Consider the following 16852-nt stretch of genomic DNA (forward strand, 5'->3'; position numbering starts at 1 on the left):
TATTATTACAATAATAATTATGGTATACGTACTCTAATTTATAATGACCGTAAGCTTAGATAGTAATACAGTCTATTTGATGCATTAATTGATAATGGACTTTTAATTTTCTTACTATAGCATTGTTAATAGTACATTCCAATTCATGTAGTTTTTTTAACATTTTCTATATTTAATAAGACTCCGCACTTATCTACCGTTCTGGATTCCAACACACTAAATGGTTATTATTACGAAACAGCGCTTCAGATATGTTAAAGTCAGCATCTTTGGTATAATACACTATTGGGTTTGGTTTTGATTCGTTAAATGACATATCACAAATCCCTGTATACTAACTCTTTTATTCGTCCTTAAGTATTTACACTTTATTATAATAATAAAAATTAATTTAAAACTCATGATTTTCAAATATATGTATNGCCCCAACGGCCCGCATATCTCATAGCTATGCGGGTCGCCTTGGATGGGGCGGCTTCTACCCCGTGGAAAGCCGTAGGAAAATGGAGGTAGGCCGAGGCTACTCATCATGTAATAGCCTAGACCCGGACAAGCAGGAAGATGGAATAGATGAAAGGAATGTGGACTGGGCCTAAGGGACCCATTCCGGGGAGACGAGGAGGCTCCCGTGTTGCGGGGGGACGGCGATATTTTTGATANATGTTAAAGTCATCATCTTTGGTATAATACACTATTGGGTTTGGTTTGGATTCGTTAAATCACATATCACAAATCCCTGTATACTAACTCTTTTATTCGTCCTTAAGTATTTACACTTTATTATAATAATAAAAATTAATTTAAAACTCATGATTTTCAAATATATGTATGCATATACTTTATACATTAACTTTCTCATTAATGTCTAATAATAAACACAAACTGAATAATAGTCAAAAGAATTTGAATAAATATTATGGTTACTTCTGATGTATAAATATTTTCACTTTAATATCTTAATAACTGAATTCATATGAAATAGCAAACTATTGCATATATACCTATAATCGAGATTTATCAGGATTATGAAAATTGGTTTACATAATAACATAATATATCTAGTTGTATTCTATTTAAACACGGGTGTATATTATAGATGTATAGTAGAACAATTATTAAATATTATTAGTAAATAGCGTTTTTGACACACGTCGTAAGGTATATACTGTTCATACTCAATAATGTATATAAGCATACATATAGTAAGACAATTGTTAATAAATCAACACTGATCACTTCATACAGCTAAGTGTTGTTATTGTAGGTACTTATGGTATGTCATAAGTATAACATACTTAAATGATTCATGTGTAATACATATACTATACATGCAATTAGATACTTTAGTATATTGATCTTTGTTGATCGATTTGATCTAACCCGATCGTAATCGATAAAGATAGACTGATAGATATATATATGGATTACGTTCTACGTTAGATATAAGAACTAAATAAATTGTCACAGGACATATATTTCCAAATAATAGACACTATCTATACCACTTGAGTATTTTCACTTTAATATGTCTATAATCACATGTTTATACGTATAATTATTCACTTATACAAGTTAAGATCTCCACTTCTTTTTCTGTTGATACTATTGCATATGTCTTGTAATATAAGACAAAGTATTTTCATACATGAAAATCATATATGGGAATTTACATTTTTATAAAGTGTTTATGTTAAGAAATTGATATATTAATAATTCTTAAATAATGTGACTATTAAGAAAATATTGTTATACTACCTGTTACTATTAATAATGTAATCAAGTTTTAAAAAAATGTTTAACTTTGACGAGACTCATAGAAAGTATTAATGTTACTATGATGTGTTTGTTGTTTATTTGCCTAAAAATTCATATATAATTACTGAATAATGAATGTGACATAGATCATTGTATATAACGTTATACATGTGAGAGGGTGAAGTATTAGCTATGAACAGGTATAGATCATTAAGTATAGTTTTTAATATAAACACCCTATCTCAACACCTCGAAATGTATGATTTTTTATTTACTTTTAACGCTCTATGCTGAACAAGTACGCATACAAACTATCATTTATTCAACTAACCAGCGTATTCAATCATAAACAAAAAATAAAATGAATACGATGGAAAATTTGTACAAGAAATGTATTATGGATTTCAATACCACAAGTGAGTAGTAAAATAAATTGATAGTAGTATTCTTCATTTATCGTTAACATATATTTTATATGTAAAAATAGGAGATTACAATTTTAAATATTGTGATTGTGAAATCAATAAATGCTATCGACATAGGGAATTATTGAGAGATGTCTACCATACCGGAAAATATATCAACATTTGGGCCGATGCGGTGGTCGAATATTTCGTTAATAATGCAGAGTATGAAAAATATGAGGCAATTACTAACGATTTAATTGAACGCTCATCGATCGATCTGGAGATTTATTTACGAGAATTTTATGAAAAGCTATTCACCGTAAAGTCTGATTATGGGCATAAACGTTGGTTTGAAGGTAAAAAAAAATATTGGTAATAATTTGATGATAAAATTACAATTAATAGTTAATGGACGAAACTAATTTACTTTATAAAGGTTGAAAATTATGTTTACATAGATTATTTTTTTTTGTACAGAATGACTTAGCTTATTTACAGGTAGCAGTCAAAAGTTGAGGAGTAGATTTAAATATCGTCGTATGATAGATCTTGTTTGCATGTACAACTTAATTGTATCACGTAAACAAGATGAATGTTAGCATTAGCATTGAAACTGGTTTTCATTTGACGATTCATATTAGACATACTATCGCACCCCAATTACCTATCTTAATTTTAATTTGGATGGCGAGACTGTAGATGAATATTCAGAGTGGTATTTATAATTTGTAAAAAATAAGTTTGTTTTGTTGTAAGTTTATTATTTTTTCTTTCATATTTTGTATATAATATTAATAATAATATACATTAAGGCTAACATAATTAGCAATTGCTTCTAGTGTTATGCATGTGACAGGATAAAGTACAGGAGGAACAGGTATAGATCTTTAAACATAGTTTTTTCATATATATATATTCTATTTTACATCATGAAATTTAACAATTTTTACGTGTGATATTGAATACTGTACAAGTATGTGCGGTACAAATACATCATACAAATACCTTGTTGTTTAACCTAATTAACATAATTATAAATTTAATAACAATAAAGGTTATGACAATCTACGTTCATTAAACTCACGTTAATTTGAAGCATGTCTTCGGACCACGACTTGACCCATCGTTCGACTATTTCATTGTATGCTAAATTCTTCAGCTCGCTTATGTAATTACTGTCACCTTTAGGAATAGTATCGCATATTTCTTCGTCATTCAAACTTCTTATAAAATTAACCATTTCATCATTGTTTGATTGTTGAATTTTAGGGCCCGACCATTTACCGTCGGCGTATTGTATGATGCGGTCTATTTGATGACGTAATAGTAAACGTGTTTTTATTTTTCTTGATATTGCACTAATAATAGTGCACTGTAAGTCCATAAGTCTATTAATGTTTTCGTTATTCAATAACACTCGACACCCATCGACCATCCTGGATTCTAATACTAAATGCATGGTATCACGGTACAATACTTTGGTTATATTAAAATCGACATTTTGATATAACACAATGTTCCTTACTTTTACCGGCGGTGATTGTAGAAATGATGTTATTACATCCATCATGCCGTAAATAATATTTAAATATTCTGCTGAAATACTAAGATATCGTGAAGAAGTAATAATGCATACCGTAACATTGAAGTCCTCTTTTGGATTCAGGCCCACTTGCAAAAATTTTCTATCGCTGAACGCAATAGTGTAACTGCTAGAGTCAATCATCTCGGCTGGCGATGTTGGTGCGATATAAATGTAGCGCTGTTTTCTTACAGATTCGGCAACCATATTGTTCATAGAGTATTCTTCTTAGAGCTGATGGTTCTTGATGAAATTTATCATCGATTTCACGCTCATTTATGCGGAAAAATCGCATATTTTCATATAGGGGTCAGCAAATTACAGGACACATATCCCCGTATACTAACCCTTTCCTTCACCGCTTAAGTAATTTCACTTTAATATCATAATAATTAGTTTTAAACTCGCGATTTCTAAATATTTGTATACATAATAGATTATGTGTGTATACATATGTTTTATACAATAACGTTTACACAATAACAAAATTTGACCATTAACAAACGCGGTAGTTTGACTTAATAATCAAAAAAAAAAAAAAATTTGATAAAATATTATGGTAACTTCGAAGGTATAAATATTTTCACTTTAATTACAAAATAACTGATTACTTATGGAATAGTAAAATATTTATGTATTTAGTTTAATATCATAATAATGAAGAGTATGATGACACATTTCCTCCACTTCTATGTAGGGATAAACCGCTGATCTATTGTTTTAATACATACGTTATTCAAGGAAGAGCGACTCTCTATGGCCTACACATTACATAGCTATAGTTGGGTTTCGTTGGATTAATAGCCACCGTCGCCGCTCGATTGTACCTTTCACTTTTCTGTATTCAAATATTTTCATATAATTCTAAAATTATGCAATTTTCTGTAATATATCAAGATATACTATATGATGTTCCATCTACCTAGGTATACTATGCATATACCAAGGTAACTTGTACCATGGTATAACGAAATGATATCTAGGAACGAGAAACATTTACCTTTCAACGTATCCCCCCTGGCCGTTTACACCACCCGTCAACCTAGTACATTATATAATAATAAGCAAAAAAAAAAAAATGTTTTAATTTAAATTTAGTTATGTGTAATAATAATGAATATGATTATAATATATGTGCTTGTGTAAATGAAGCTGCAAGTGATACATCTATTATTAAACCGATCCGAGATAATATATGCATAAACGCAAATTGCAAGTACTATTTAATTTTAAATTATCCACGGCTATTAGAATGTCGCTATTGCGATGCACAGCTATTTAAATGGCGTGTTTAAATAACATATATTTAGTTAAAATGTGTGTAAATAAATCTGTAGTTTTTATGACAAATGTTTTTAAATTTTTTCATAACCTCCCATCAATAAATTGATATAAAGGGTATTTACAATTGGTCATTAATTTCGTTACACATTATTGCTTATAAGTATATTTTACACACATAATTGTGTGAGTGTGTGGNATTTTACACACATAATTGTGTGTCTGTGTTTGGAGAGAGTGTGTGTGTGTGAATAGTGTATAACCGTCAGCGTACATTCTCTCTCTTTCGGCAATATAAAAACCCAATCAACATTAGGCGTCTCAAGATGAGACCCCCCTCCCCCACCATCATCTTATAATCAACGATTAATAGAACAGTGTTGTAAAGAGATCAATTTTTTTTTTTATTGTATTCAAAAANATAATCAACGATTAATAGAACAGTGTTGTAAAGAGATCAATTTTTTTTTTTATTATTTTGAAAACACGATTACGTGGACGCGCGATCGAATTGTGTGTGTGTTGGGTTTCAGGGCGGGTGCCGTCCGCCAGATGGCAGCACATGTGCAAAGTGTGAGTTGAGTTTCATCGGACTAGTGTAAGTTGGGTTCCATCGGACTAGTGTACGTTGGGTTGCATCGGATTAGAATACAAGGGGTTTGCTCCATTCCCCTCCCCCTTGCCCCCTCACCATACTATGGTGGGGGGGTATTTAAGGCAGAGGGGTATGGCTGCCATACATTTATTATCTACTAATGTTCATATTAAGTTGCCTTAATAATTTTTTTGGAGTTTTAATTATGCTACTTGGTAATCTTAAACGGCTTCAAGAAACACAAGTTTCTGCACAAACCTTGTGTTTTTTAGCTTCGATGCAAAGCTGAGAAGGTATTAATTTTGCTATGATGTGTTTTTTTTTTCTATTTTAATTTATTTTTTTTTTTTTGTGTCTGAACGCTCAATCTCAGCGCTCGCTGGACCGATTTTGATTAACAATATGTCAAAAGATCACAAATCGTATCTAGTCGAAGATATTACCCTCAAAAATTGAAAAAAATTCCATCGTTCCCCGTAATCGGGGGAAATCCCCCAAAAAATTACAAATTTAAAAATCTCTAACTTTCGATATTGTTTTCAANCCCAAAAAATTACAAATTTAAAAATCGCTAATTTTCGATATTTTTTCAATTTTTTTTACTTAAAATTGCCATAACTTTTTTAAAAATGACCGAATCAATATATTTTTTTTTTATAGATATCTTAGATATTTACCTATCATTTTATATATTTTTGTGAACATTTGACCCTTTAACAGCCCACAGGATAGGTTTCAAAATGGTAACTTTTTTACAAAAAATTAACTCTTTGAACTTAACTTTTGAAAATGTTCCGGAAATACTAACACTTTTATATATATCTTAAATTAAAGCTAATGTAATATACTTTAATTTGAAAAAAAAAAATTTGACCTCTGGATTTGTCTTCATGGTAAAAATGACTATCGTATGTNCTTGTCTTCATGGTGAAAATGACTACCGTATGCAAAAATATGCTATTTTTGTGAAAAAATTCTTGATATTATATTTTACATTTTTTAACATTATGTTGCTATAACTTTTTAAAAAATGCATGAATCAACTTTATTCTTTAATTATAAATACTTTATATATACTTCTTTCATTCGACATACTTTTTTTTTAAATCAGGCCATTTCCCAATATACAGGGGGTGCAAACCTATTAAAATGCGTATAGAAAGTAGAACTTTTTCAACTTAACTTTTGAAAATGTTCCGAAAATACTGACACTTTTATATATACCTTAAATTAAAGATTATATAATATACTTTAATTTAAAAAAAAAAAATTTGACCTCTGGATTTGTCTTCATTGTAAAAATGACTACCGTATTCAAAAATATATTATTTTTGTATTAAAATTCTGGGTTTTGTATTTTATTTTAAAATACCTGTCAAGGGGAGTACAGATTTTTATAAATATTATATAAATAAAACATTGATATAGCATAGAAAGTTAAACTTATATAAATTTTTTTGCTTTTTAGAGTCGAGAAAAATAATTTTGAACTAGCTTAAATAGACAATTTTTTCGGCCCACGTTAGTGATGTACGGTTGTCGAGTCGGTTAAACTTGTGATTCATGCGTTTGGGGTACATGGTTCCAACCCGCGTAAGGCATTAAAATGTTTTGCATTTTTTCTTAATTCTTTTTAAGTTAGAATAAATTTTCAACTCGTTTGATTTTTATCTCATTTAGATTCAATAACTTCAATAAAGATCAAGGATCCCATCACTTTAGTCGCCCCATGCGAGAAGAAATTTCTTATTCATATTAAAATTATTTTATTATATTTTTGATTCTAGCTTCGAAATCTGAGAAGGTATTTTTTTGTAACTATCATTTATTTTCTCGGCTCTAAACTTGATCTACTTTTTTTAACGATACGTCAAATGATTACAATTAGTTGAAGATATTACCCTCATCATTCATTTCTAATGTTTTCAAAGTATTTATTAACGAATCAAGTTTGATATGATAATTTAATATGATAGGTTTCAACTACAAAATTAAATCATTTTACTTTTTAATTTAATAATTTTTTTACTCTATTTGTGTGTGCTACTACTAGGCTATAATATTCAAAATTTTTTGGTAACATGTTGTAATCTTTTTAACAACTTTGTTTTGATTGGTTAATTTAGTTAAAGTAAATCATTAATATTAATTTATATTAAAGTTCTGAATATTTCAATTGTAGAATCTTTTCAAACAACAAAAGTTCCTAGGAAATTATTACTATTACTTCTATTTAAGTTATCTATTACGATAAAAATGCAAAAAAAATTTGAGCTTTTCTGATAAATTTACAATAAATAGTAATTATAAAACTTTCTGACTGTATATGAATCTTAACGATACAATTTTTTTAATTCTCATAAAATTTTCTATTTGATGGTTTCAATTTCAAACTTGCCAATTAAGCTAAAAGTTATGGTAAAATAAATTATTTTTTTTTATTATAAATATTTACAAAAATCAACTTTAAACGATTAAAAAAATTGGTGAAATATGTCACTTTCCTTATTTTTAACATATTAATAATCAAAATCAGTATTAATTTAAAACAAATTTTTTTGTTCTTAATTATTTTTTTTTATATGAAAATACTATTTTTTAATAATATTAAATTTAGAAGTGATAGAAAAAGTCTAATTGCACATTTGAAAACATCGCGAAAAATTGATTTAGAACAGTATATTTTTGTTTCTGATGAAAGTTCCTTGTAGTCAAGTGTATAAAACTTATAACTTTGTTAACTGTTATAACTTTATCAAAAATAATCAAATCAGTATAATTTTTTTTTATTTTGATGCATGTCTTTACCTATCATTAAGTTTTTTTTTTATAAAGCTAACCTTTTACCTGCCAACAAGAAGGATTCAAAATGATAACTTTTTTTATTTTTAGTTAAAGTAAATCATTAAAATTAATTCAGTTCTGGCTATTTCAATTGTAGAATCTTTTTAAGTACCAAAAGTTACTGAGAAATGATTAATATAATTTCTATTTAAGTGTTCTATTACGATAAAAATGCAAATAAATAATGAGTTTTTCTGATAAATATACTGTAAATAGTAATTATAAAATTTCCAGACTGCATATTAGTCTTAAAAATAACATAGTTTTAATTCTCATAAAATTTTTTATTTAATGATGTCAATTTCAAGGTGAAATTTTCAACTTATAATTGAGCTAAAAGTTGTGGTAACATATTCAATTTTTTTTACTATAATCTTTCACAAAACTTGTTGTTTATAATTTATATTTATTTAAAATTTTTTTATAACTTATTTGTTATTAGTATTTAGGAATAAATTATTTTTTCTTAATAGCTTAAAAGTTGAAAAATTAAATCAGCTTATGTTCACATCATTATTTTATTAGCTTCGATGCAAAGCTGAGAAGGTATTGGTTTTACTATGATGTGTTTTTTTTGTCTGTTACCACTCAGTCTCACCGAACCGATTTCTTTCAATGATACATCAAAAGATCACAAATCGTATCTATTCGAAGACATGACCCTCAAAAATTGAAAAAATTTTCCTCGTTCCCCGTAAAAGGGGGAAACCACCCAAAAAATTAAAAATTTAAAAATCGCTAATTTTCGAAATTTTTAAAATTTTTTTTACTTAAAATTTCCATAACTTTTTTATATAGATGCTTGATATCGTTACTTTTCATTTGTTTTATAAATATGACCCTTTACTTGCCCACGGGGGGGAATTAAAATGACAACTTTTTCACAAAAAATTAACTTTTTCCTTTTAAATTTTTAAAATGTTCCGAAAAGTCTGACACTTTTATCTATATCTTAAATTAAAGCTAATGTAATGCACTATTTTATTTAAAAAAATTTCGGACTTTATTTTGTTTTTACAAATGGCTACCAAATGCTATTTTTGTGTAAAAATTCTCGATTTTGTATTTTACATTTTTAACTTTATAATGCTATAACTTTTTGAAAAATGTATGGATCAGCACAATTTTTTTATGAGAAATAATATTTTTTAATAATCCCTTTTTCATTCTTTATCTTAATCAGGATATTAATAAGGAAATAGCAGATCATGTAACTTTTGGATTAATCCACCAATTTTTAAAAAAAAAACACAAATTTTGAATTTGTAAGATTCATAGAAGGGATACTGTCTAAGGATGAGTGGAGGGAGCCCCCCCCCTACAAGCTTCTCATGGGAAACAAATTATGGAAAATGATACGAGGGCCTAAAATTGTTGGCCCCTCCAATAAATATTTTCTGACTACGTGCCTGGTCACCTGCTTAAACATCTTAACGCAATGGAGATATTAGAATCACCATTGTGCAGAAAGTGTGAAGTAGAAGAGGAAGACTCATTTCACATTATGTGCGAATGTGAAGCCTTGTCCACACTAAGATCAAACTACTTGAGTAAACCTTTTCCTGAAAAAGAAGATATTAAAAACCTAAAAATTCAGAGAGATACTTCATTTTGCTAGAAAGACAGGACTCTTTGGTCATCTATAGAGGTGACTTTATGGTTGGTAATGTATTAACACTTCGTTGATAACACTTAGGTGGGTAAACTGAATGAAGACAATTCGGTATGAGGTGCACACAATGAACCAACAGGTCTGAATGCATGTCCATCTCGATAATAACTAAAACTAAAACTAGTGTAATTAATAAAAGTAATAATATTAATAATAATTTTTGAATTAGGGACCAAAAAATATTCTATTTTCGCTACTTTTTTTAACTTTTGCTAATATAATAGCGTATAATGAGCTACCATCAGTGAGTATGCTTCTTAATAAAAATATATAATGGTAATTGTAAATAATTTTTTGAAAATAACCTTGTAATAGTGAGAAAAATTTGATTTAAATTTTAAATCAGGCACATAAATACTCTGTGTTGTAAGATATTTTTTGTGCGGATTATCTAGTCATATAGATCAATAATTGAAATCAAAGATTTATTTTATAAATAATAAATATTAGTTATTAACTATTAAATAAAATTACCATACACTATAAATATATATTAATGATTTAATATTTAACATGGTGTATTAAATTGATGTATGCTATAAGAAGCAATCTCATTTTATACCATTTAAGATTAAACATAATTATTTTTTTTGCAACATAGATATTATAAAAAACCAAATAATAAATTGATTTCTTTTAGCTATAAACTAAGAAAAAATTGTGAACAAGTTTTATTTTATAAACTTTAAAGTTAACAAGATAATATTAATTAAATCTACTTCTCATATTTAAGTGTGCCCTAGGATTAGGTTTATTTAAAAAAATCATAACTCAAAGTTTATAGTAGGTTACCATAAAACCCAAATGTGTCATGTGAATTTTATTATACATTTAAATTTGTTGCGATTCCTAAAAATCCTTATATTTTATGTTTCATTTGTTCAAAGTATAAAAACTTAGTTTTATTTCCATTCATACCCACCCTATCCTTTTTTATTAGAAAAATAATTTGAAATCTTTAATTGTTTTAATTGATTAAGTAGCACAACCATGATCATAATCCCAAGATTCTAAAGAAATGATATGAATATACAACACATGTATTATTGATGTCTCACTTTGTGATACATTTATTATTTAAGACCACTTAATTATTGTTTCATCAAACCTTCAAATACAATAAAGCATTTCTTTGTTGTAAATATTGTTCAGTAATATTATTAGTTAATATTATAAAAGTAATAACTAAATTAAAGAATGTCAAGAATATTGTGTTGGACAATGTCTCTTTAAGGTTCTTTAAATAATTTTATCATACAGCATATTCCACTAAAATTTATTTTATTTTTATATAAGCTAATTCTAAAATTACCTACAAATTCAATATATTACTAAACGTTAAAAAATAATTTAATTACTTACTTTTGATTTAAACATATTTTGATTTTAAATAATTAAAATTTGATTTTAAATAATTATTAACAGGAAAGAGACAAGAGAGCCAAAAATCTTGTCAATTTTCTTGTTGCTAAGAAAATGGCAATGTTTCAAATAGAGCATTTATAAAAATGGTAGTATTTGTCAATAATTTGCAGGAATTACAAATTACAACTAAATTAAATCACAATTATTATAATTGTTGGTCAATGGTTATCGGCACGTCTAGTTATTGCGCCACTTGCTCACTACATGAATTCACGCTAGTCTCAATTAAGTGTCGTAATATGCCTAATGCTTTGCGTTGCGCATCTTACATTTGTCAATTAAAAATGTATAATCTGTATATTATATTACTAGTATACAAACAAATAATTAATTTATCTGTCATAACATATACACTTTTGTACACTAGCTATTATAAATATACATACATGTTAAATTTATTATTGTTTACTATACATCTTATCTTAAAATAACTATCATTTTATGTTCAATTTAATACAATAAATTGAAAATCACTAAAAGCGTTGACGACAACAACCCATGAAGGAGGTAATTAAAAATAATATAAAAAGTCTTAGTTCTGCTTGCACATCAGTGAGCGAGGGTGCCAGTGAGCGTCTCTCTCTCTTCTTTTGGAAGATCTGAATTTAATAAAGAATTCAGAATTCTTCTATCTGATTTATTTTGATCAAACCCTGTGTTGTCGTCGGTACATTTTAAGACGATATCGAATACATAATCAAAAATGTAATTGAGAATTTTATTTTTCCAAATTTAAATAAATCTAATAGTTTAACACAGAAAGTAGAGTTAAACAAACAAATAGATAATTTTAATTTTATAGCACCAGTATTAATTAATATCAAAAAACATTATTCAAAATCTTTAGTCATTTCAGACAAAAATTCAAATAAGAAAAATAAAAAAAATCATATGTTAATCCAAAGTAAAATAAATTTATTAAAGGTCATTGAAGATTTTCAACATTTTAACCTTATTCAATTCAATTGTAAGTTTTTACAGGTATATGTGAAACCATCAAGTCGTTTTAAATTAGATTCGACCTATTTTTATTACATTCGTAATACTATGAAAATAACTCAAGATTTTAAAATTAAAATTTGCAAAATATATTTAATAAAACGATTTCATTTTTATTAAGTAAACTTATACTATACAATTATAACTTAAGTTCTTATATGAAAAATATTCCAAAAATTTTTCTTAATTTTAGAAGAAACATTTTATATTCTAAAAGTATATTTTATAATTCTTTAAATAAATATTATTGGTCTTTTGAAAACTACAAACATTCTTTTGTTAAATACATCATGAAAATGAATTGCATCAAGCATGTCATTTTTTTTTTTTTTTGACCCTGGAAGTTAATATTCAATAAAATTGTTATTATTCAAAACAATTTGTTTATGGGAAATAATATTTTTAATAATCCCTTTTTCATTCGACATACTTTATATAATCAGGTTATTAATAAGGAACTAACAGATCATGTAGCATTTGGAATAATCCACCAATTTTTTAAAATTAAACACTATCTAAAGATTTGCATCGAAGCGTTTTTTTTTATAGTGATTTTAATTACTGTCAGATATCATTATACTTGAACCAACTATGCCACGTTACCACTAGGCTGCGACCCCCCTGTGCTGGGTTTTTTCTTCTTTTTTTTAAGATGTTTATTATATTAAAGAACCAACACGTTATATTATGGACCAAATTGATATATTTAGTACATTTTTCAAAATCAAAGTATTTAGATCAAGTTAAATTAATATTTCATAATTTTAATCGATTTGAATAATTCAGCTGAATACCTTAAAACTGTACATTTTATTTTTGAAATTTCTCAAACAATAAATATCTATAAATGTCCTGAAATAAATAATTATTGCTATTCAATAATGAAAACCAAGTGTTTTTCTTGAAAAATTGTTTGTGTGTATTAAATAAAAATTTTCATTAACGATTACTATTATTTAGTACTGTTATACTACTTCTAATAAAGTTATTTTATAAGTTTATTAAAATAAAATTTTCATTACAATTTTTTGATTAATTTTCTTGTAAAAATGTTATTCCGATTATTTATTTTCAATTTTTATAGTTTTTGGATTATAAATCAAGGTTTGATGGTTTACAGTGTCCCAAAATCAGATTTATATTTAAAATATGTTATCGATGTATTCAATCATATTCGTATACAAGATGGATGGGATTTAGAGGAAGCGTGTAAAATCAAGATCGGTGAAAATTCACATAAAGTTTCTTTTAATGAAATTTTAACAAAAGCAGTGGATAAAAGCAATTTTTCTGAAAAAATACCATTGATAAACAACTTAATCAATCTTAAGTACACTGAAATTTTGAAAGTATTCAATATTATTTTGGATCGTTTTATTCAAAAATGTTACAATTACAAAAAAGACGAACGATATGAAGTATTTATTAAATGCTCTCTATCTTTACAGAAAACATTAGAGAATTCAAAAGACATGCTTTCAAAATTTTCGCGTGCTACTGAATTCTTAAGTAATATTAATGAAAAACTCACTGTAGATTATGGATTAGAATTAAATAGTATTGATAAACAATTTCGGATAATAAATCAACAATCATCAACAATATCAATTAATAAATATGATACAGTATATGTTTCTCTTAAGAATATGGAAACTTTTCAAATCTTTTGTAACACAATAAAAAACAAAATAATAGAACTTGACATGATAAATGAAAAATGGTGTTGTTTTAATAACAACTCTGTTCTAGCTACTTTACTTACGCTGTATGGTGTACAATATGACAAAAACCCTGCTACTGACCGCGTTGAAAATATTTTTAACAATTTAAAAACGTTATATGAAATAACAATTCAAAACGACTTTTATAATTTGGGCTTTACACAACTAATCTATTCTACAGCAAACGGGTAAGGTTTTATGATACAAATTACATTTTGTCAATTTTTTAGGAAAACATAAAAAAAAGTAATTTCTTTGAATCGATACGCAGATTTAAAATTAAGTATGGCTATTTTACCATTCATTTTTTAAATGCTTTATGTTAAATAACTTTTGTTTTTGTGCAAACTTAAGTTAGGGCTTAAACTTTTGTAACTCTAATAAAATATGGAAGGGGACAACAACAAAAATCAGCCGTTATACATCGATGTTAAGCTTTTTAACTGCTCCTCAGATTGTTAATTTGATGAAAGCCTCAGCTTACTTAGTCAGGATGACATTACGTAATCAGGTGCTAGAAGTTACAGGTATATTTTTAACAGAGAGTTTTTGAAGCATACACAACAGTTAGGGCTATCTTCTACTTTAGTGCTTTCATACCTATTAACCTCAATTCAACAGACTTATCCATAATAAAATTATTTCTTTTATGGTTTTTTTATAAGTTTTATATTGGACTTAACTGATTTTCAAAAAAAAATTACACCTACTTTTTTCATATGCTACACCATCGATAATTTCTTATAAATATATTTGCATTATTTTTATACATACTTACATACTTATATTTTTATTTTACTTCATTAACTGCTGTACTAGTGTTTTAATTTTAAAAATAATAATAATTTTTAATTAAATTACAAATAATGATAGTTCATTAATAAAGGAAAATGTTTCATTATAGGTACATAAAGCCACCTTTCGAAAAAAGAGTAAAGAAAGTAAGTTATTCCAAACCACCACTCAAAAGAGATAGAGAAGATCGAGAATTTAAACCAAATAATTAATAAGATTGCGTATAATAATCGATTAAACTTTTTAACATGTATTAATAAAAAAAATATATTGTGTTTAATATTAAAATTATTATTTTGCACTATCTAACTTTTAATTAAAACTGAAATTTAATTGCAAAAGGTTTATACCTTTTAGCTTCGATGCGAAGCTGAGAAGGTATTATTTTACTATGATTATTAACTTTTTTAAAAATAACCAAATCAATATAATTTTTTTTATATAGATGCATGATATCGTTACCTTTCATTTTTTATATAAATCTGACCCTTTATCTGCCCACAGAGGGGATTTAAAATGACAACTATTTCACAAAAAATTAATTTTTTCAACTTTACTTATGAAAATGTTCCGAAAAGTCTGACACTTTTATATATATCTTAAATTAAAGCTAATGTAATGTACTTTATAATGGAAAAAATAATTTCGGACTTTATTTTGTCTTCACGATGAAAATGGCTACCGAATGTTATTTTTGTGTGAAAATTCTCGATTTTATTTTTTACATTTTTAACTTTATAATGGTATAACTTATTGAAAAGTGTATGGATCAACATAAATTTTTTATGAGAGATAATATTTTTTAATAATCCCTTTTTCATTCGACATACTTTATCTTAATCAGGATATTAATAAGGAACAAACAGATCATGTAGCTTTTGGAATAATCCATCAATTTTTTAAAATTAAACACTATCTAAAAATTTGCATCGAAGCGTTTTTATTTTATAGTGATTTTAATTACTGTCATTATAGTTAGATATCATTATAGTTGATCCAACTATGCACGTCACCACTATGCTGCAACCCCTCTGTCCAGTACAGTTTTTTTTTTAATTAGTATTATCGCTATTATTTTTGCATAAATGTAAAAAATGTAAACAAAAATTATATATTGTCTTATTTTTTGCCACTATACATACTTATACACTATCATACTATTATTTTTTTTTTAATCTATAATATTTTTTTTTAATCTATCATTCAAATGCAATTGCACATGTTATTAACTTTTAACTATTTACATTTTCTACTAGTATTAAATATTCACATAATAATCATTATATATCGTAAATACTAAATTTATTAATCAACTTTTATTATACAATTATTCTTATTATATTTAATAATTTTTTTGCCTATGTTAAACTATAGTTGTGAGGACACAATACTTAAATAATTAGGACGGATGTCGTAATATGCCTAATGCTTTGCGTTGCGCATCTTACATTTGTCAATTAAAAAGGTATAATCTGTATATTATATTACTAGTATACAAACAAATAATTTATTTATCTGTCATAACATATACACTTTTGTACATGTATAAAGCTATTATAAATGTATAAACATGTTAAATTGAATATTGTTTACTATACATCTTATCTTAAAATAACTATCATTTTATGTTCAATTTAATACAATAAATTGAAAATCACTAAAAGCGTTGACGACAACAACCCATGAAGGAGGTAATTAAAAATAATATAAAAAGTCTTAGTTCTGCTTGCACATCAGTGAGCGAGGGTGCCAGTGAGCGTCTCTCTCTCTTCTTTT

General features: G+C 26.5%; 3 protein-coding genes across 3 annotated transcripts; 2 read left to right on the forward strand and 1 right to left on the reverse strand.

Moving 5' to 3' along the window:
* The first annotated feature begins 1776 nt into the window (after nucleotides 1-1776).
* On the forward strand, nucleotides 1777-3107 carry LOC126909097 (uncharacterized). Its single transcript, XM_050691482.1, has 3 exons — nucleotides 1777-2171; nucleotides 2243-2518; nucleotides 2661-3107. The coding sequence occupies exons 1-3, from the start codon at nucleotides 2117-2119 to the stop codon at nucleotides 2759-2761; spliced, it is 432 nt and encodes a 143-aa protein (XP_050547439.1). The 5' UTR covers nucleotides 1777-2116; the 3' UTR covers nucleotides 2762-3107.
* Nucleotides 3108-3201: 94 nt separating this feature from the next.
* LOC126894704 (uncharacterized) lies at nucleotides 3202-4500 on the reverse strand. The gene is made up of 2 exons (XM_050665905.1): nucleotides 4476-4500; nucleotides 3202-4119 (listed from the first exon to the last, which is right to left on the reverse strand). The coding sequence occupies exon 2, from the start codon at nucleotides 3958-3960 to the stop codon at nucleotides 3202-3204; it is 759 nt and encodes a 252-aa protein (XP_050521862.1). The 5' UTR covers nucleotides 3961-4119; nucleotides 4476-4500.
* An 8995-nt stretch (nucleotides 4501-13495) lies between these two features.
* LOC126908432 (uncharacterized) lies at nucleotides 13496-16630 on the forward strand. Its single transcript, XM_050690488.1, has 2 exons — nucleotides 13496-14469; nucleotides 15186-16630. Exons 1-2 carry the CDS (start codon nucleotides 13610-13612, stop codon nucleotides 15286-15288), a joined length of 963 nt encoding a protein of 320 aa, XP_050546445.1. The 5' UTR covers nucleotides 13496-13609; the 3' UTR covers nucleotides 15289-16630.
* Nucleotides 16631-16852: the final 222 nt, after the last annotated feature.

The sequence above is a fragment of the Daktulosphaira vitifoliae genome, unplaced genomic scaffold (assembly GCF_025091365.1).
Source record: "Daktulosphaira vitifoliae isolate Bord-2020 unplaced genomic scaffold, ASM2509136v1 Scaffold_1, whole genome shotgun sequence".
NCBI classification, from domain to species: Eukaryota; Metazoa; Arthropoda; class Insecta; order Hemiptera; family Phylloxeridae; genus Daktulosphaira; species Daktulosphaira vitifoliae.